A 23,125-nucleotide genomic window follows, 5' to 3' on the forward strand; every position below is an offset into this window, starting at 1 on the left:
GGGTACATTTTTCCATCTTCTGAGATCTTCTTCTATCTCTCTCTTTAGGGTTCTGTAGTTTTCATTGTATAAATCTTTCACCTCTTTTGTTAGGTTGATTCCCAAGTATCTTATTTTCTTTGAGGATATTGTGAATGAAGTGGTTTTCCTTATTTCCATTTCAGAGGTTTTGTTGCTGATATACAGGAATGCCTTTGATTTATGCGTGTTGATTTTATAACCTGCCACTTTGCTGAATTCATTTATTAACTCTAGCAGCTTCTTTGTAGACCCTTTTGGGTCTGTTAAGTATATTATCATGTCATCCGCAAATAGTGATAATTTAATTTCTTCTTTTCCTATTTTTATGCCTTTAATTTTTTTTGTATGTCTAATTGCTCTGGCTAGTACTTCGAGAACTAAATTGAATAGAAGTGGTGATAGAGGGCATCCCTGTCTTGTTCCAGATTTTAGAGGGAATGCCTTCAGTTTTTCTCCGTTTAGGATGATGCTAGCCTGAGGTTTAGCATATATAGCTTTTACAATGTTGAGGTAAGTTCCTGTTATCCCTAGTTTTTCTAGTGTTTTGAACATAAAGGGATGCTGTACTTTGTCAAATGCTTTTTCTACATCTATCGAGATGATCATATGGTTCTTGTCTTTAAGTCTATTGATGTGGTGAATAGCATTTATTGATTTCCTTATATTGAACCAGCCTTGCATCCCAGGGATGAATCTTACTTGATCATGGTGCACAAGTTTTTTGATATGTTTTTGTATTCGATTCGCCAGAATTTTATTGAGGATTTTTGCATCCAAGTTCATTAGAGATACTGGTCTGTAGTTTTCTTTCTTTGAAGTGTCTTTGTCTGGTATTGGGATCAGAGTGATGTTGGCCTCATAGAATGAATTTGGAAGAGCTCCTTCTTTTTCTATTTCTTGAAATAGCTTGAAAAGTATTGGTATTAATTCTTCTTTGAAGGTTTTGTAGAACTCCGCTGTATACCCATCCGGTCCAGGGCTTTTCTTGGTTGGTAGTCTTTTGATAGCTTCTTCAATTTCTTCCTTTGTTATTGGTCTGTTTAAATTGTGTGTGTCTTCCTTTCTCAATCTGAGCAGATCATATGCCTTAAGAAATTTATCGATATCTTCACTATCTTCTATTTTATTGGAATATAGGGTTTCGAAATACTTTCTAATTATCTTCTGTATTTCTGTAGTATCTGTTGTGATATTGCCTTTTTCATCCGTATGTTGGTAATTTGAGTTCTCTCTCTTCTTCTCTTCGTTAGCATGGCTAAGGGCCTGTCTATCTTATTTATTTTTTCAAAGAACCAACTTTTAGTTTTATCAATTTTTTCAATGGTTTTTTTCGTTTCAATTTCGTTGATTTCTGCTCTAATTTTAATTATTTCTTGTCTTCTACTACATTTGCTGTTGTTTTGCTCTTCCTTTTCTAGGTTTTTGAGGTGTAGTGTGAGTTCATTTATTTGTTGTTTTTTTCTTTTTTTGAGGAAAGAACTCCAAGAAATGAATTTCCCTCTTAAAACTGCTTTCATTGTGTCCCATAGATTCCGGTATGTTGTGTCTGTATTATCATTTGTCTCTAAGAATTTTTTCATCTCCTCCTTTATGTCTTCTGTAACCCATTGATCATTCAGTAACATATTGTTCATTTTCCATGTGATGTAGGATTTTTCCTTCCTTCTTTTATCATTGATTTCCAATTTCATTCCATTGTGATCAGATATGGTGCATGGTATTATCTCCACGCCTTTATACTTACTAAGAGTTGCCTTGTGGCATAATATATGGTCTATCTTTGAGTAGGATCCACGTGCTGCTGAGAAGAACGTGTATCCACTTGATGATGGTTGATATATTCTATATATGTCGGTTAAGTCTAGGTTATTGATTGTGCTGTTGAGTTCTATAGTTTCTTTATTCAGTTTTTGTCTAGAGGATCTGTCTAATGGCGAGAGCGGTGTGTTGAAGTACCCATATTTATTGTGTTGTGGTCTATTTGACTCTTGAACTTGAGGAGAGTTTGTTTTATGAATGTTGCAGCTCCATTGTTTGGTGCATACAAATTGATAATTGTTATGTCTTGTTGGTGGATGGTTCCTTTTAACAGTATATAGTGTCCTTCTTTATCCTTCTTGATTAACTTAGGTTTAAAGTTGATTTTATTCGATATGAGTATGGCCACTCCTGCTTGCTTCCGAGGGCCATGTGAGTGGTATGATTTTTCCCAACCTTTTACCTTCAGCCTGTGTATGTCTTTTCCTATCATATGAGTCTTTTGAAGGCAGCATATTGTTGGATTTATTTTTTTGATCCAGGTTACTAGCCTATGTCTCTTGATTGGTGAGTTTAGGCCATTAACATTTAAAGTTACAATTGAGATATGATTTGTACTTCCAGTCATGCTTCTTTATTTATTTATTTTAGTTTGGCTGGTTTTACTTTTTGGTTATTTTCCTCCCCCTTTACTGAGATACCTCCTGCTGTTAGTTTTGGGCACTATTTTTCGATTCCTCTTCTTGTAGTATTTTGCTCAAGATGCTTTGCAGTGCTGGTTTTCTTGCTGCGAATTCTTTTAGCTTTTGTTTATCATGAAAGATTTTAATTTCATTGTCAAATCTGAAGCTTAATTTTGCTGGATACAGTATTCTTGGTTGGAATCCATTATTTTTCAGCGTTTGAAATACATTGTTCCAGGATCTTCTCACTTTCAAAGTCTATGATGAGAAATCAGTCGTTAACCTAATTGGTTTACCCCTGAATGTAATCTGCCTCCTTTCTCTCGTAGCTTTTAATATTCTCTCCTTGTTCTGTACGTTGGCTATCTTCATAATTATATGTCTTGGAGTTGGTCTATTATGGTTTTGAATGTTTGGGGTCCTGTAGGCTTCCAGGATTTGGCAATCCATTTCATCTTTCATCTCTGGGAATTTTTCTAGAATTATTTCATTTAATATGCTGTCCATTCCTTTGGTTTGAGTCTCTGTGCCTTCTTCTATCCCGATGACCCTCAAATTTGTTTTTTTTTATGACATCCCATATCTCTTGAATAGATTGCTCGTGGGATTTAAGCATCTTTTCTGTGTTGACTATATTCTTTTCAAGTTGATAAACCTTGTCTTCATTATCTGATGTTCTGACTTCTACTTGATCAAGTCTGTTTGTAATATTCTCGATTGAGTTTTTAATTTGGTGTATATTTTCCTGCAATTCTAGGATTATTGTTTGATTTTTTTTAAGATCTCTATCTCCTGCTAGAGCTCGTTCTTTGCCATTTGAATTTGTTTGTTTAATTCATTTTCAAAATATACTTTTATTGCTTGGACTTGCTGTCTCATGTCTTCCCTAATATTCCTTTCCATTCGAGTTAGGTATGCCTTGAGTTCTTTCCCTATCCCTGCTTCTGATGTTTCTATGTCCTCCTGTAGAATTAAGTTGTCCTGCATTGTTTGTACTCCTTTTTTCCCTTGTTTTCTCATGTTGTCCATGTTACTTTCTAGCTCTATTTGATTGCCGTGTTTCTGCTCTCTTCTATAGATTTGTTTTGGTTCTGTATTACTCTGTTGTTTCTTCTTTGTGTTGTTAAACTGTGCCTGCTAACGTGGATTCTGCTGGGAAGGAATTCCGACGGCCGAGCTCCAGTCACGTCACTACTCTGCTATGACGGGCCCCAGGCTCCTTGCTGGGGTGTCCTAATGGGGCTGTGTGACTGGACTGTCTCTGTTTGGTTTCAGCTCCCCGACGAGGCTGGCGGGCAGTCTCCAGCCGCCCAGTATTTCAGGCAGCGGGCGGGTGATCAGTCGCGGCGGGGGAGTGGACTCCGGCTGCCCAGTCACGCGGGCAGCGGGCCGGCTGTCACCGGTGGGCGGGCGATCTCTAGGCACCCAGTCCAGCGGTCGGTAGTTGGTGGGCGGGTGTTCTCCTACCGCCCAGTTACGCGGGCAGTGGGCTAACTGTCGCCGGCCGGCCTGCGGTTTCCAGCTGCCTAGTCGCGAGGGCCTGGCCTCTAGTCCCCTAGTTTCTCCTGCTAGTCTTGGTTTCTCCTGCTAGACCAGATTTCCCCTGAGTGATGGCTCTCGGCAGTTCAAACTGTACTCTGGACCTGCTGTTTGTTGGGTGTGGAGGGTGTCTATTGGGGACCCCGGCACTCTATTGTTTTGTTTCCGTTGTGGGGGATAGAACTGTACCGCTTCCTTCCCCCTCTGAAATCCCGCACTCAGCCCGGGGTTCAGTGTGGGCTCATCCGCCAGGATTCCACAGAATTGCAGCCACTTTTCTCCCTGCTTGCTAATTAATCACTTCTCTGCGGCACCCCGCCTTCTGTAGCCGCGGGGAAGGCTGGGCGAATCGGTCAGCCCGGATCCCCGGGGTCGCACAGTTGGCTATTGGGATCCCTGGCAATTTGATTTTTTCTGCTTGCCCCTCCCCCAGCGCTGGCTAGACAGGTTTCGTTTTGGCTGTTGATGGGAGGGGGAGTTGAAGGTCAGGTGTCTCTAGTTTTCCCCTAGTCTTTATGCGGGCTCACTCTGATACTCCCTCCCCGGGAAAGCCTAGGAGAGGTTTTATGCGGATTCCCCGATATATGGGGGATGGGCTGAGTGACACAGACCTGTTTTATTGTTGCAGTCTGTCGGAGAGTGGCGGTGGATACTTCAGCTCTCCAAGATGGTGGCCGCTGATTGCCTTGGTGGAGTTTCCGTTGTGGGGGTCGGGACTGTATCGCTTCCTTCCCCGTCTGAAATTCCGTACTCAGCCCGGGGGTCAGTGCGGGCTTGGCTGGCGGGGTTCCACCGAATGGCAGCCACTTTCCTCCCTGCTTGCTAATTAATCGCTTCTCTGCAGCAGCGGCCCGCCTTCTGTAGCCTCGGGGCAGGCCGTGGGGATCAGTCAGCCCGGATCTCCGGGGTCGCACAATTGCCTATTGAGCTCAAAAGTATTTTTGAACAGCTACTATTAGAAAGGATTCTGTTTGGTGCTGTGAAGAAAACAGATGGAAAGAGACTTGGTATTAATCCCAAGTAACTTAAAACTGCATAGAACCAGTTTTAAAAAAGAACTATAACATAAGAAAATATAATATCTATATGTAGAACAAAACTATTTGTAAATTTTAGGAGATTATCAATTTTTAGGAGATTACTAGTTCTCTGACCTAATATAACAAATACTTTAGAATAAATGTTTGTCACAATCATAATTCTGTAAGGCTAGCACTGATGACTTGGTATATTAGAAGCTTAGGAGAAAGGGTTCTAATTGAGGTCTTCATGATTGGGGGCTGGGGTTTTTTGAGGGGAGGTGGGGGTTTTGTTTGTATTTGGTTTGTTCTTGGTTTTTGTTTTGTTTTTAATCTCTACTGGTTTTAACTCATAAAGAGAATAGTTCTGGAATCTTCCAGTTTTTAAAACAATGTAGACAGCATTAGCAGAAATTCCCTAACGTCCCACACTTAAGTTCCCAAAACACAGACCTTTTGCCCTTCCTCCTTGCATAGATGTAGTTCCCTCTTCCTATAGAAGCCAGCCTCTGCCTGTGCTGTGGGTACTGCCCTTTCCTGCCTCCTCAGGAACCTCACACTATTAATTATGATTCCTTTTCATCTCCAGCGTTTTCAGCTTCCTTTTTTTCAACTAGATTCCTCCCATAAGCATTTAAACCAACTCAATTTTTCCAATTTTAACAACAAAGTAAAACCTCCATCAACTCTCCTTGTAACCCCTTTATTCCTCCTCCCTTTTGTAGCAAAACTTCTTAGAAGAATCCTCTGTGCTCATTATTTCCAATTCCTCACCTCCTATCATGTCTCAGCCACTTAGTTAAGAAAGTCTTCCTCACATTATCAGTGGCCTCCATGTAGCTGAGTCCAGTAATACCTTTTAGTCTTTGTCTTAACTTGCTTCTCTCAAGAGCATTGATGATGTTAGCCAGCCTCCCTGCTACCAGCGTTTTACCTTTGCCTTGCATGACACTAACCTCCTCTGCTTTTCCTCCCACTCCTGGCCATAGTTTCTCAGTCTCCTTTGACAGCTAATCCTTGCCCACTTTACCTTTTAATTCTGGGCCTGGCGTATGCCCTGGAGAATGGTAGGAGATGAGGTCATGGATGTAGGAGGAGCCCGATATTGCAGGGGCTTCATGGGATACAAAGTATTGTTCTCAATGCTAATAAAAATTATTCTTTTGTATGCATAATTTTATAAAATAGTCAATCATGGTGGCATTTTCATTCACATAATTTCTGCATATTACTGTTAAGGAGCAACAAGCATTGAAAAATATGATCTGCGTACAAATACGTGGACTCCTGTGGCAAATATGAATGGGCGGAGGCTACAGTTCGGTGTTGCAGTGTTAGATGACAAACTGTACGTGGTTGGAGGGAGAGATGGACTGAAGACTTTGAATACTGTAGAATGCTACAACCCCAAAACAAAAACTTGGAGTGTGATGCCTCCAATGTCCACACATAGGCATGGCCTTGGTAAGTATAGCTGCAGATACTATACTGTCATACATCTGCTGCCATGGTATTTTACATTCTATACCAGGCAGAAGACAACCAACATAGCAGCTGAGTTGGTAGTAATCAACCACCAAGCAATTGTTCTCATACTCCTGTTATCTGAGAAGCAGAAGCAGAGAAAACAAGCACATACACAAGTATGACAGCAGCCAGTGCAGGTAAAAACATATCTGAGGGGTTTAGGGTAGCAGCATGGTCGAAGCCACCTTTTCACAGAAGTGTTCTGTTTGCAGCTAGTTTTACCTAACCTCATTTAAATGCTTATTTTAAAATATTAGCATTATTATTTTTTATATTTATGTAACCCCTGGTTTTTAAACAGAAATGGAATAAAAACTCAGAAGAATTTTGAGGTGGCACAGAGAATGTAGTAAGAAAGACTTTAATTTTATCACTCAGTAATTTACTGAGCATGATTAGCATATACTGTTTGCCCTGCTCTTTCTTCTATGTGTTACACAGATGAAGACACTGTCTTCACCCTCAAGGAACTGAGGGTTCATTCTAAGATGCATGGAAGAGAAGTTAGGGACCTCTTTTTTCTCAGTGAAATAGGATAACAAGTTGTTTTATGAGAATGAAGGAGGTAGAATTAAAACTAGATGGGACTTAAAAGGTGTGTGCATCACCCAGCTTTTACTGCATAACAAACCAGTCCAAAATGGAGAAGCTTAAGGCTTAACCATTTATTTGGCTCATGGGTCAAAAGAACAGTTTTTCTGGTTTAGGCTGCCTTGGATGATCTCTACCAGGTTTTCATAAATCTGTAGTGGGCTGGCAGGTTGACTAAATGATCTGGGATTGCCTTATTCACATGTCTGGTAGTTTTAGGCAGGTTGTTGGCCTGGCCAATAGCAGCAACTGCCCATATGACTCTAATCCTTCAGCACATTAGCCCTGTGTTCCTTCACATGGTGGCATCACAGGCTTTTGAAAGCAGCAGGAGAATGCAAGCCACAGTGCTCAAAATTTCAGGCCTCTACTTGCATTATATTTGCTAATGTCTCACTGACCAAGACAAGTCCCGTAGGCAAGCCTAGGTTTAAAAAGTAGAGAAACAGATTCCTGTTCTTCATGAAAAGACCTATAGTCACATTGCAAAAAGATGTAAATTCAGAGAATGAAGAATCAGTGGCTTTATAGTCAGTTTATCAGATTAGAAAAGGTTTATAATAGTTGGAATAAAGAATTTTATAGGTCACTATAAAAGATGGATGCATAGCAATGAAAGCACAGTTGAATTTAGCTAGCATGGTGTATACTCAATTTATTAAATTAATACTAGGCACCAGTGTAGATATGGCTGCTCAAAAAAGCCAATAGTCAATAATAAATGCTATCTAGGAATAAAGACTGGTGTGGTGACAGGAACAAGAAAACAGCAAAGGGACAAGGAATTCTACTAGTTGGTAATTAGGTTTCAGTGAAAGATAATATATTAAGTTTCAGTACAGGAGTAAAAGCCAAAGAGTTGGGCTAAGGGACACTGAAAGGAGGAGTTTAAAATTAATTATATGAAATGTAACAAAGAAAACTGTAAAACATTACTCTGAAGTCCATAAGATCAGCTAATACATAGGCACAGAATAGGAACATGTATCTTAAGAACAAATCAGATTTATTCATTTTTGTTTTGTTTTGTTTGTGCTGCTGGAGATCAAACCCTTGGCCCTGTAAATTCTGAGCTACACCCCTAGTCTCTGAATGAGACTTATAAATTTGGATTTACTATAAACAAGGGTTGATAGTTTAATTCAACTACATACTTCTTCTATCATGTAGAGAGAAATCTAATTCTAATTTAAGGTAAATATAGTACATAGAATATAATGATTCATGATTTGTGCCAACTGGGATTGTGCATGAAATGCTATCATGAGTTCCAGGTGCCATATGAAAGACATTGTGAACCATAGCAAGTTAGAGGATGATAGTCAATAGTTTAAATGTCTTCTTTAAGTCCTAATTCAAAATTTTTGTTTCATTTATTCAAAACAACCTTGGTTTTACCTTAATAATAAGTAAATTTTATAAATTTGAACTCACTTTATTTAAGAAACACTCCCTTTATCTCTTCATATGTGAAAATTATATGAAGAGTTCATTTAAAAAAAAGCTTCTACAACTAAAATTTCTTTCTCAAAGCTATTGTTTAAGGGGTTGGACTAGGAGGACTCTTTTTCCTTTACCCTTTGATTAATTATATATTACATGTTTTCTTAGTACATCTAAAATTGGATATGTTATATAAAATTGGCAATATATAAATATTATAAATATATACCCATACACATATATATGTAATCTCCAGTAGTCAGCACTGTGGGGCACAAAACATGATATAAAAAATGAGTGAAATAAAATGTTATTTTGGGTTATGCATGAAAAACAAATATTTTAATCTTATCTAACCATGATCTCACAAATTAAAATATATTTGTATTATACAAAGTTTTTTGCGCTCGAGTTTTTTACCTCACCTGGCCATAATCATGTCCTACCTCTTTTCAAAACCCTCTATTGGCTCCTCTTCTCATTAAGAGTAAAATCCAAAGTCCTCAAACAAGGTCAGTGTACTTATTTCTGACTGCCCTGTGTGATGTGACTCTGCACTCTTCCTCCTCACCTACACTCACCCTATCAGTCTCCCTGCTCCGCCAAACTGGCCACGTGCTGTACCTCACACACACCGAGCATTGCTCTGGGCCTTTGCTTATGCTGTTCCTTCTACTTCATCTTCTCTTCCCAAAGATAACTCCATGTCTGATCTCCTAACTTCATTCACTCAAATGTCACCTTATCAGAAAATTCTCCCTTGGCGCTCTCTACCCTTTTATTTTGCTCCTTATCGTGCCTGTGTCCTAAAAATATAAGGTCCAAATGGGTCTTACATTTTCAGGAGACACAAAATAGGTATTTTTTACAACATCTGACAAGTTCTATTAAATGTCTGGCACTTAGTAGAAACCCAATAGATAATTGTTGAATCCAGCTTGACTCCCTGGCAGTGAATCAATCAATTGGCTTATAACAAATCTAACTATAGTAAAGTATCATTAATTTGAATTAATAGGGGGAAAAGAATAATTTTTTTTTCAAATATGTCTTAAATCCAGAATTTAAAAAAATGTTTTTGGCACTGTATCTGGTATAGTTTTAAATTAACTTTCCACTGTCATGCCTGGAAATAATAGTTTCTAAAAGCTTTAAGAGCAGAACTACAGTGCTATTTTATCCCTACCCACCTACCCACTAAGAGGAGCAATGAGGAAGGCAAATATCTAAAGTACAGATTTTTGATTGGTTACATTTATATGTCTAAGGTGTATTGTCCTTGGAGTTCAGCTTACATGTGATGTTGGCAGCAAATATTCTTGGCAGTCATCACCTCTCCCTGTCTGTGTGTAGGTGTGGCTGTGTTGGAAGGTCCCATGTATGCAGTAGGCGGGCACGACGGCTGGAGCTATCTGAACACAGTAGAAAGATGGGACCCTCAGGCTCGTCAGTGGAACTTTGTTGCCACCATGTCCACCCCCAGGAGCACAGTCGGTGTGGCAGTACTAAGTGGCAAGTAAGGAAGTGCTTAAAATTCATTAAAACACGATACCTGAAATTTATTAAGCAGTTATCATTTCCAGTTTAAAGAAATGCATAAATACTTCTAGTGATTTAAAGAAACTTTTTAAACAATGACTCTTTTTATAATTTTAAAAACAAATGAAAGCCCATAATTGGGCTTTCATTCTAATGTGCAAATGCTGTCCATTTTTAATCATCATTTAGAGTGAAGAGATTTTTATGTAAATAATCCATATTAAAGTTTAAACCAAAAGGTCAAAACTAAGGGAAGACTTGAGTTGGTTTTTTTTTCCTCTTTTTTCATATTTTCAGATTCTTTGATGGCTGACTCATCTACCAAGTAGCTATTAAAAATGTAAATAATACTGTAAAAATCTGATGATTTATATATATACCTTTAAAAGTATATGGTCTTTTATTTTTTTTTATTTTTTTTTTAAAGAGAGAGTGAGAGAGGAGAGAGAGAGAGAGAGAGAATTTTTAATATTTATTTTTTTTAGTTCTCGGCGGACACAACATCTTTGTTGGTATGTGGTGCTGAGGATCGAACCCGGGCCGCACGCATGCCAGGCGAGCGCGCTACCGCTTGAGCCACATCCCCAGCCCCAAAAGTATATGGTCTTTTAAAAGTAGGGCAGTCTGTTTCTATGTTCCTCTAAAACTTCCTTCTCTCTTCTCTACTGACTTGTCTTTAATTTGGCTCCTCATCTTTCAAAACTTGGTAAACTGGCAAAACAAGAATGGATTTGGAAGGAGGCTCTCTCTTGCCTCTCATCTGCTATAAATAAACTGATTTAGATAGACCTTCACCCGTATTTCCTGGTTATTCAAAAACTAAATGTGAAACTTTTTCACTCCTTTCATCTGTAAAATGAAGCCCTCCATGAATGTTAAATAAAAATTTTTGTTGCATTTATTTTGTATTATTATTTCCAGAAAGAGAAGAAATCAGAAAATAGAAACCTAGAATTGTTAGTAAATTGTATTTTAAGAAAATACACATATCTGCTCTCCTTACCTCTCCCTTCCTTTATTTTAGCTAAAGAAATAACTTACAAATGTGTCACTATGTATCTTTACTAACTTTGGTACAAACATCAACCATTACAAATCTGAAAATAAGAAAAAAGAAGAAAATTAAAACAGTCCCTGTTTAATTAGAAGAATGTTTGTTTAGACCTTTTTTTTTTTTTTTGAAAGAGAGAGAGAGAGAATTTTTAATATTTATTTTTTAGTTTTCGGCGGACACAACATCTTTGTTTGTATGTGGTGCTGAGGATCAAACCCAGGCCGCACGCATGCCAGGCAAGCGTGCTACCGCTTGAGCCACATCCCCTTGTTTAGACCTTTTGGGTTAAACTTCAGGGATAAGTTTGTTGGGTGAATTTTTGTTCAATGTCAAGTTTCTGAGCTCTTATTTCTAATAGAGGACAAAGGAACAACCACCTTCTTTCTTTAAAACCAGATTTCCAGAAATAAAAATAACTTACTTCCTTACCTTTCTTTGTCCCCTAATGATAAGTCAATATTTCACATTTTACCTGCTGGAAATTTAATTAATTGAATATAATTGATACAGCCTTGAATAACTTCCTCTTTTTACTATCTTACCTTATTTTATAATGTTCAATGGAACAAATGTAGTTGTGTTTATGTTTTATGCAATACATTCTATATCTTAAAGTTTCCAGAATATTGAATTTTTCCTTTCTATGGTATTTGACAGAAAGAAGCTTTACTTAGACTTTCTTTCTTCTCTCATCAGGCTACCTCTAAATTGTTGTTAAGATATTTTTAACAATAATATCTTAACTTTATTTTAAGTTCAAGTTTAAATTTTATAAAAATGATATAGAAGAATAACTCAGTTTTCAAGAACATCCAGCTTAGTTCTGTTTTCTTTTGGTTATCTAGTAGTATGAGAAAATCCTGATTCACAGATAAAAGGTTGAAATGGCAATAGTTATTTTAATTACTAATTTAATTGGAGTCTCAGGAGACTCTTCCATTAGATTGCTCAAATAATTTGAAAGTAGTAGGAAAATTTTTGTTCTAAGTTGAATATCAAACAGTATCAGCCAACTACTTGCATTCTTGATCATAAATTTAAAAGTCTGTGAAGATCTAAATCTTATTCTAAAATACATAGTTCAATATTATCACAAGTTGATGGGCTGGGGTTGTAGCTCTGTGGTAGAGTACTTGCCTAGCACATATGAGGCACTAGGTTCAATCCTCAGCATCACATAAAATAAGTAAATAAACAAGTTGACATAATTTCCTGTTTTTATTGTAGTAGATACTGTCATGTGAGAAGAGAAATGAGTTCTAAATCTTGCATGGAATTTAATTGAGTCAGGTGATATTTTTGAAAATTAAAAATTCTATCAAAAACTTTAATTTCAAATGAACCATTTTGGGAATACCCCTGCCCCATTCATCTGTAAAATCTATTCTTAGAAGACAACTTTAAAACCATTGCTTGAGATAATGATTCTTCATGAAATGTTAACAACACATTTAATTCTTAATATTAACTCAGTATAAATGTTGTTTGTACAATTTTAAGATCTGCTAAAAATGCTGTTTTCTAAAAGAACACAGAGACAATTTTTCTTTAAATACTTATACCATGCTTATTACATGCTAAGCCCTGTAATTATTAATAATACTGTGATATCATGCTTATAGATGATGAAATTGAGGCACATAGAAATTAAATAAATTGTCCACAATCACAAGGAGTAAGTGAAGAAACTAGCATTCAAATCCAGATAGTCTGGTTCAAGAATTCATGCTCTTTATCACTAGACTATATCATTTTTACAGGGAAGACCCATGGTAGAGGGCCCCAAAGCCTTCTCCATGTGTGTGTTTTATCTATTCTAAGACACATTTTTTTAACATCCCTAAAATTACAATGCCTGTTGCAGTCAATGGTGACTTATCAAAGAGAAGGCAGCTATTAAATAGTTGTCACTGCTTTCATGTGCAGTTATGTTTTCTTTTTCATGTATACAGGATGATATATAACATATACAAGTGTCATTTAATTGTTAGATGTCTTATTTCTTAATGGCACATAAATTGACAGTGTCTCTGACAACTGGGCATCTTAATTCAATGAAATACCATAAGAATAGCCTCTCTGTCTTAAGGAGAGCAACAGCACTATTTCTTATTTATCATTTCTTGTGTTCTTTTTACAGACTTTATGCAGTTGGTGGTCGTGATGGAAGTTCTTGTCTCAAATCAGTAGAATGCTTTGATCCTCATACTAATAAATGGACACTGTGTGCACAAATGTCAAAAAGGAGAGGCGGCGTAGGAGTAACAACCTGGAATGGATTGCTATATGCTATTGGAGGACACGATGCTCCTGCATCCAACTTGACTTCCAGACTCTCTGACTGTGTGGAGAGGTAATTTTCTGAGAAGGAAAACTAGGGGGAAAAATCAAATATAAGACTCTGGTACCTCCAGGAAAATTGATAACTCTACTGAATATCCATCATATGCAGAATGGTTCTTTGGGAGTTCTGTAGGCATGGATTGTCTGCTCTAGCCATCTCTTCTTCTGTCTGCCAGCAGTCTACTCAGAATCTTTTCTCATCATGTTACTGCTACTTACTTAAACTTTACCTTAGAATTGATTACATAAATTATTAATTGAAGCATATGGCAAACATTTATTTTGTGCCTGTTTTGTGCTGGATGCTATACCTACTAAGAAGAGGAGCTTAATGAAGTTCAGAGAGAATGAGCTAGAGGCTAGAACCTAAATAAAAAGTTAAAAGGATAGAGACATTTCTGACATATTTGTATATAAAATGAAATAATATAAAATTTTAAAAGGCTAATAATATATCTCTCTTTATTATTTACAGGGCCTCACACATGCTAGGCAAGGACTCTTCCATGGAGTTATATCCCCAGCCCTCTGCAGCCCTTTTTCGTTTTTATTCTGAGACAAGGTCTCACTCATTTGTCCAGGCTGACTTCAAATTTGTACTTCCCCTGACTCAATCTCCTGAGTCACTGGAATTACAGGTGTGCACCACTGCACCCAGCACTGGCTAGTAACAGATCTTAAAAAGCTTAATCAAGTCATTCAAACTGATTACACAAAGCTCAGCTTTGGGGCCAGAGAGCCTAATACTGGGAGATTTGGATGGTACATGAGGTACCATGTCATACATTCATTCTAGTCTAGGAATGAAGAGTATTGAATGCATTTTAGAGGTAGAATCAACAGAAGCATGTATGAACTCTCTAAAGCAGAAAAGAATGTGGCTCATACAGGAAACTGAAAGGCAGCCATTGTGGCCAGAGAGCAAAGAGCAATGGAGATAGCGACAGGAAGGAGTTGGAGTGGATGGGGACAGATTATATAGGGTCTTGAGACATTATAAAGGATTTTGATTTTTAAAGAGGAATTGGAAGTTAATGAGTGCCCAAGAAACAAGGACTTGATCATATTTTTTAAAGATGAGGGTGATTTATTAAATAAGTTGTGACTAGAAGGATAAAAAGAAAAATCAATGTTTGTTGATAATAATGAGCACTCTGTAGAATAATAAGATTTGGTTCTTTCTTGAGAAAGCAGTCAAGTTACACCTTGTTCTTCATCTGCATGGGGATAAAACATGCTTGTCACATGTTATAATTCAGGAAGGGAATGTGGAAGACTTTATACACTTTACCCCATAAATTATGGGCTTACTATAGTACTATATCCAGCAAAATTATGGTCATTGATAGAAGAGGTATCAAAAGAAAAATAGGTCATCTTTGCCAGAAGCATCTGCTCATCGAGAGACCACTTTGGGTGTCTAGTTAAGATGCTTCATGAAAGGGACAAGAAGATCTAAAATGGGCAGCTACAAGATTGAGGGTATAAGTCATCATACATATAGCTTAATGTATTTGATTTTTCTACATTTTCAATAGGTAGTAAGGCCTTGACTTAGTTTTTAGTATTTATTTATGTTAGCTCCTTTTAAGTGTTACACATATGCTAAATTAATCTATAATACTATAATTTAAAATATTTAAGAAAATACTGATCTTTTCTCTAAAACATGTTGAAATGATTTTTTTAGTTACATAGCAGACAAGAAGACAGACTTAAAGGACAAAACTATTTTTACATATAATATTTTGAGAACAATGTCAGCTCCAGTTCTAAAAATTTTCTTTCAGATATGATCCCAAAACAGATATGTGGACCGCAGTGGCGTCTATGAGCATCAGCAGAGATGCGGTGGGGGTCTGTTTACTTGGCGATAAATTGTATGCTGTTGGAGGATATGATGGACAGACATACCTTAACACAGTGGAGGCTTATGATCCCCAGACAAATGAGTGGACCCAGGTATAGCCTTTTCATTTTCATTATCATACTCTCTTTTTGTGAAAATAATTTTTGGTAAAGAACCACTCAACTTTGTCCAATATTGAAATGTATTACGTGGATATGATAAGGTCACCTCTTGATTGAATAAGAAAAAACAAGAGACAATATTTAATTTTAAAATATAATTAAAATCCAAAATTACCTTCAAAGTATAAGTTAATACTCAAAAGAAATTATTCATTGATCCCATCACTTTCTTGGTGAAATGTTCTGGCACTGATAGAGCTAATAGGGCCACAGGAGGGCTATCACAGAAGGAGGAAAAAGGATGAAAAATAAGAAGCAAGAACAGAATCAGAGAAATTTGAATAATTTGCCCATATACGAGCAATACTTTTTGAATACAGAAGCATTGATATTTGAGAGCTGATTAAATTAAATAACAACCTGATAAGATGGCAACCCTAAATTACATTAATGAATAAGAAACTGGGCATGGCGAGCTTTTAAACAGAAAGAATTCCATATCTGTTTCTGCGGGAGCTAAACACACATAAGAATCATCATCACCAAGACTAGAATCAGGACTTTGTGCTTATAAACACCCAGTTCAGTATTTGGCACATAAAAGACAATAACTGAGTCAAGGTTTTCTTATATGCAGGAAGCAATGGTAAGTATATCCCCAAAAAAACTTCTGAGAATCTGATTGTCAAAGAACTGACTTAGGTAGGTGAGAGATATGTGTGCAAAGGAAGAACCTACAGTATGAGACAGGGGATATTAAGTACATCTTCAGACAAAAGAAGTGATTGTTGGGATGGCTTTAGTGAGGAAAAAGTGGGATTTTTTAAACTAAGCATCAATCTGAAGTGATCCAATTCAAAAGGTTAGAAATAAAGGAGAAATTGTGTGAGAAAACATGGAAGAAATGTCACTGACACAGAAATACACAAGACATATTGAGGGAAAATGGCTGGTTATAAACATACATACTAGAGAGGAGGAGCTTTTTTTAAAATATTTTTCAAAACATTTATTTTATTTACTTATTTTTTATGTGGTGATGAGGATCAAACCCAGGCCTCACATTTGCTAGGCGAGCACTCTACTGCTGAGCCACAACCCCAGCCCGAGGAGGAATTATTAATGGAGAAGAGGTTGGGTCAGAGTGGAGCCCTGTAAAGGCCAAGCTAATTAGTTTGGTAATCAGCAGCCAGCAGAGGATTTTACCAAAGAGAGTAATACTGTTGGGCTCAGTGTAAGTTGGGTTAGGGCAGGGCAGCAGAGATACTGGATAAAAGGAAAACATTTAGAAGATTGCTTCCATTGCAAGGCTACAAGTGTTAAATATAGACGAAGTCAAGAGATATTACCATTCCCGCCAACCAGTCCTTACAGACCCATGCTTATTGGGTTGGACTGGGAGTGTGGCCTCTGAAAAAAGCAACAAAGGAATGATCAGAGAGAGTTGTAGGGCTAGTGGAATAAGATAGTCACAGGAAGGAGAGCATTTCAACTACATAAAGAAGAATGGAAATTCATCATTCATGATGTTGTGGGGCCCTCTGAGAATGTGACATAAGCAGAAGCCACCACACAATTTAAAAAGTGTGGGAGCTAAAATAAATTGACATTTATTGTGCACATTATATGTATCATGCTGTAAGCACTTCACATTAAAAAATGTACTTAATCCTCTCAACAACCCTGGAAGGTGTAAGTGATCATATTTCTACTGTATAGGATAAGGAACCTGAGACACAGAAAGGTTAAATAGCTAACCCAAGATCACATAGCAAATAAATGGTGGGATTAGAATTTGAGCCAAGGACTTTTTTTCACAGTAGAGATGACAGCAAGAGGGTGAGAGAGATTCTGGTAGAAAAAACTTTTGAGCATCTTCTTGAAAGAAGGATGGGAAACAGAATTAAAAGTAAAGACTGGTCATCCAGACTAGAGGGATAATATTACTTCCCATGGCTTGAGGAAAAGATGAGAATATGAATATAATGGTACAGGGAGTTTTTAAGTGAAGAGAAAGGTAAGAAAAAGACTCTGATGCTACCTCCTTAATTTTATTTCTTAAGTAAATGATATCTCTTGGAGAAAGATAAAAGGGATAAGATTGAGTGTTTGAATTAGAGCTGCAGGATTTCCTTAGAAATTACATGATTATTAAATACAGATACAATTTAAAAGGCTTACAAAACATTAATTGTATTTGTGTTTAATGGCACTGGCCTATCCTCAGGTTGGCAAACAACTGCTCATGAGCTCAGTATAGCCTTATACATGCTTTTATAAATAAAGTTTTATTAGAACAACAACATCGAAAATAAATTACATAATTACCTGATATCAGCCTCCCATGATGGCAGAAGTAGTTGTGAATGACTATGAAGAAGTCCAAAACGAGGTAGAAACTCTCTTTTTCTGAGAAGTACTTGATTTAAGCCCTTATATCAGTTATAAGAAACTCTGTTAGCCAATATTTGATACTTGTTATAACAGATAATTAATACTTTATGCTAAAAATCAGCTAGTATCAAAATCAGTAATCTGGATCACATAGCTATTTTGCTTACATTCCACCACTAATTCTCTTTAAGGCACCTAAAAACGTGAACTTATACCCATAGAATCTGAGAATAAATGTTTTTCTCTCAGTGTTTAACATATGGACAAGAGGTAATTTATATAGGGACTGAAATGAGATTGCAAAGTCTCAAGCCACCACCTACCCCTCTACCAGCCTTGACTCAAAGCACAAGGTGACTGCAATGTATTCCCGAAGTCTAAAAGCTAAGCTTTCTAGTTGGTTGTCTTGACAATATCACCTATTGACAGTGTGGAGGTTTAATATCTTGGGAAAAATATATTGAGAAAAGCTGCTAAATACAAACTGACATTTGGTTTAAATGATTTAGATGTTATAGCTTCTATAATACTATAATAGATATGATTTTAAAATAGGTTAATTGATTTTTTTCAAGGAGAAACAGTAATCAAAACTGATTCAGATGGAAAACAACTGAGAATTCTCTTACAATTAAAGTCTGGTCATTCTCAAATCTTCATGGGGGTGATGGTAGGGGTGACAGAATAGGCAGTCAAACTAATTAGGAAGTCATCTTGCTATTAAAGATTTGACAGAAAACACTTTCTTATACCCTTATACGAATAATAACAAAGCAAACTTTCTTAGTATTTTGCTTTAGTCACCCCAACCCCAAATGCTAACATTTTAACACACCTGCATAGATTCTTACTGTGTTCAGAATGCTGTTCAGCTTTAATTGTTGAACAAGTAATCTTTAATCTTGTCCAAACCTTAATTTCAGCTATGAATTGCCTAGTGTCTTGGGTATTTTTAAGAAAAAAAGAGGACAATAAGTGAAAGATGTAAGAATTGTTCCTTATCTATAAATTAAGATTATTGCTTAGATTCATTCAACAGGTTTGTTTCCACTCCTGCTAGAGGGTTGTATGGGTGGTATTTGTTTGGTGGCAGCGTTACTTAAAGTGTTCAACATTTTTTTTTCACATCCATATTGTTCAACATTTTAGCCAAATATAATGTTTCATATAACTAATTCCTGAGCCATCTGAAAAAAAATCACCTTTAAAAAGAATGAGTACCACTAATCTGGTAATATGCCCAAAACAATTTAGGCTGAAAATTTGACATCAAGAGGGGAGGTCACAGTAGGGCTGAAGAAGCAGGTCTTTACCAACAAATAAACTATGTCACTATTTCAATGGGAGTAATATCCTCCAAATCCAAATATATCTCTTTTTGTTTCTTTTTTAGGTTGCTCCACTGTGCCTAGGAAGAGCTGGAGCTTGTGTTGTGACTGTAAAATTATAATTTAGTGCTTTGTTTTCTAAATGAAAATATCTTCTTCCTTTATTAATTTACTACAATTATTCTGCTATCAGTGGATATGTTTTTAGTAAATGTGCAATATTCCTGGGCACAGAGTGCCTCATCTCAAGCTGAAATGTGGAAAAAAAAAAAAAAAAAAGCAAGGAGTGGATGGACCAGGATTAAAACTTTCATTTCTTAGTAAATCAAAACTACAGCTGGTGGATTATAAACATATGTTCCTGACATGAAACATAAAGAAAAAAAGTGCTACTCCAAAACAATCCAGTGTTAACCAGAAATTTCATTTATTCATAGTTTAGCCCATTTTACTTACATTATCCAGATTGATTTTATAACAGCACAAACATCATTAAAAACTTCTAAAATATTATTTTGTAAGTTCATCATACATGAATTGCAGTAATTTTTGTTTAATCATAATCTCTACTTCTGACATACTGAAGACTATACTATCTAGTTTTTTCACCTACACTATATATGCTTTGGTTGTGGATTTTACCTCTAAAATTGGCGTAGTCCAATGGGCGGGGCGGGGGGGGGGATGCTAAAGCATTAGAACAACAATGACCAAATAAAACAATATGATCTTTGGGGTCTGTTTAAATCTTCATTCCATTATATTTAGATTCATCAAGAATTACATGTATGATGTTCTTTAATTGAAATTTAAACATATGACAGTTTACATTAAATATATGCAAACTTATGTAGAGAAAATAAATATTATATGCCCTTTACTGTTCTTTAACCTAACTAGTATTTAATTACATGAATTTGTTTTGTTTCCTTTTCTATTACAAAAAAAATTTGTTTGATTTGTCTTTTGATATTAACAGAACAGGATGTTATTATGTTCAAGTTTTGTGTTTGCCTCTTCTGACTTGTCTCTTACGTTTTGTCACAGTTAGTAATCCATCATGCATTTTTGTAATCAAGCAGTTTGGAGGGATCGGGCTAATTCAATATTTGAAAAATAAGTCTAACGTGTTTGTTACCCAAAGTTTTGTACATTTATAAACTCTAATTACATCTGTGAATGTTAATACTCTCCCTGAATTGTGTATTGTTTGCAAAAAAATGCACGGGGCAGTAACATTTTTTTATATTTCCTACTAGGCATAAGTCATTAATGAATCTTTATATAAAATGAGTCTAAATTCTCATCTTTCAAAATTCATTAAAAGTTGGAGCAAAATCTATTTTTAAAAAAATGAACTTATTTTGAATGCACATGAAATGTTTCTGTCTAGGAACCCAAGAAAGGAAGTGCTTCTATTTCCAAATCAAATCCAACAGTCATTTTACTGATGTAGTCACTAAGAAAATAATGGTGATAGTGATTTGTCATGTATTAATATTTTACATATTCATTTTGAGTGTGAGTTCATTATTTTCCTGGCAAAAGATTAGTTATGAAGTATATTTATGTATATTATGAAGTATATTTAAGGGAAGGGAGGTGAAGAGCAAAAAATCTAAGAAACAAAACAAAAATGTTAGTAACAGAATCCTCATTACATCCTCACCTCCTTGAGGAAGCTGAAATCTTACGATCGTTTCTTGGAACACTCATTATCTGCTCTAGTTCCCTGTCCCCACAGAAGACTCATGTTAAAGTAAAGGAACTAATTCTCCCCTCCCAGGACTTGCTTTCCTTTATGGAATTTCCTACTCTAATTCAGGGCCTCTCTAGTTTTGTAGGCAGTAGCACCTGCTCTCCTGGGTATCATTAGACCCATTTCTTTTCAAGGGATGGGGAATTTACCAAGACTTTCATTTAGCTTCTAATCCCGATCCTATAATTTTAGAGAAAAGCATGGCTCTTTCTTGTGTCCACATTGCTGCCTTGGCTTTTATTATTAGCCTGTCCATTAAGATGTATATCTAGGTACTGTTTATTTTAACTCCAATTAATGACTACTTTATGAAAAATAATACTAATAATTATTTAATGCTTGTTAAGAACAGAAGTCAGTTTTTTTTGTATGCATTAATTTTCTTAATCTTCACAACAACCACATGAGGTAGATTCTGTTATTATTTCCTTTCTTACAATTAAGGAAACAGGCAGAGAGTTAACCCCAAGAGTATATGTAGCAAGTAAGTGGCAGAGCAAGGGTTCACACACACACACAGTCTGACTTGGAGTCTTCACTCCTACCATTCTTGCCTTTGAGTAGAAAAAGAGAGGCTTGTTTTATGTGAGTAATCATTTGTTTTGGTAAAAAGAAAAACTAAAGGAGTTTATGCTCTTTAGCAATAAAATTTACACTAGTCACACCCCATCATAAAATTATGGTTCCTTAGTATTTAGGGAAATTTTTGTTTAACTCATAAAATTCTATACATATTTTTCTTGAGAAAAATAAATGTAATAAAATATGGCATACATTTAAGTTCCATAAATATTAGATAAATTGCATAGTAGCTTGAGTAACTAAACTATAAATGAATTTATTTGTCAAAAGTATTATTGCCAATGGATTAGAAAACCTAGATAAAATGGACAAATTTCCAGAAACATACAAATTATCAAAACTGACTTAAGAAGAAAATTTTCTAAAAAACCGAAGAGACATGACAAGAGGCTGAATTGGTAATCAAAAACTTCCAACAAAAAAGTACAGGACTACACAGGTTCACTGGTGAACTCTGCCAAACATATAAAAAACAATTGACACCAATCCTTAAACCCTTCCCAAAAATGGAAGAGGAGGGAACAATTTGTAACTCATTCTGTACAGCCAGCATTACCTTGATACCAAAACCAACACAAGAAAACTATAGACTAACATCCCTATGAATATAGATGCAAAACTCAACAAAATACTCTGTCTAAATCCAACAGGCCTTTAAAAGGATTATACACCATGACCAAAGTAAGATTTGTCATAGGAATACAAGGATGGTTTAATGTACAAAATCAATGTAATACACCACATAGTAAAATGAACAGAAAAAAAATACTTCCATTGATAGGAAAAAACACTTGACAAAATTCAATACCCTCTCATGGTAAAAGGAGGGGGGAAAAAAAGCAAAAATGTGAAGAGAAGAGGATTTACATAATCTGATAAAAGAGACTCTTAAGCAAACCCAATTTTACTGCTAAAAAGCATAAATTCCTGTAGTGCCAAGACTATTTAATGTCTTCAACAAATGGAGCTGAGACAACTAGATACTCACAAACAACAACAAAAATGGAGTCAGGCCCTTACTTCACACCCTGTACAAAGATCGATGCAAAATTGATCAAAGGTCTAAATACAAGAGTTACAACCTAAAACTCTGAGAAGAAAACAGGCATAAATCTTCATCATGTTAGATTTAGCAGTAGTTTCTTACATATAATACCTAAACCTCAAGCTTCAGAATACATAAATTAGACTTCATCACAATTGAAAGCTTCAGTGTATCAAAGGACACTGTCATAAAAAATGAAAAGCTAACTCACCAAATAGGAGAAAATATTTGTAAGTCACATAGCTGGTAAGGGACTAGTACCCAGAATATAAAAGGAACTTCTACATTTAACAACAAAAAGACAAACCCAATTTTAAAATGGGCAAAGGACTTAAACATTCCTCCAGTGAAGATATACAAAGGGCCAACAAGCACATGAAAAGATGCTCGCATCATTAGTCATCGTGAAAATCAACACCACAATGAGAGATCACTTCATACCAACTGAAATGACTATAATTTTAAAAACATAAGTGGTGGAAGGGAAGTGGAGAAATTGGAACTTTGATTCATTGCTGGCAGGGATGTG

The 23,125-nt window shown here is 36.1% G+C and overlaps 1 protein-coding gene across 9 annotated transcripts in view; it reads left to right on the plus strand.

Annotated features, from left to right (window-relative positions):
* KLHL5 (kelch like family member 5) overlaps positions 1–22,887 on the plus strand; it is an 83,504-nt gene extending 60,617 nt beyond the window's left edge. For all 9 annotated transcript variants that reach the window (XM_081303224.1, XM_081303220.1, XM_081303225.1 and 6 more), the window contains 5 exons: positions 6,260–6,484; positions 9,935–10,097; positions 13,315–13,527; positions 15,308–15,479; positions 19,276–22,887. In XM_081303224.1, the coding sequence (XP_081159350.1) occupies positions 6,260–6,484; positions 9,935–10,097; positions 13,315–13,527; positions 15,308–15,479; positions 19,276–19,332 (830 nt within the window). In that variant the 3' untranslated portion in view covers positions 19,333–22,887. The remainder of the gene's footprint in view (positions 1–6,259; positions 6,485–9,934; positions 10,098–13,314; positions 13,528–15,307; positions 15,480–19,275) is intronic.
* Positions 22,888–23,125: the final 238 nt, after the last annotated feature.

Source organism: Spermophilus citellus, assembly GCF_964194105.1.
Source record: "Spermophilus citellus genome assembly, chromosome: 8".
NCBI classification, from domain to species: domain Eukaryota; kingdom Metazoa; phylum Chordata; class Mammalia; order Rodentia; family Sciuridae; genus Spermophilus; species Spermophilus citellus.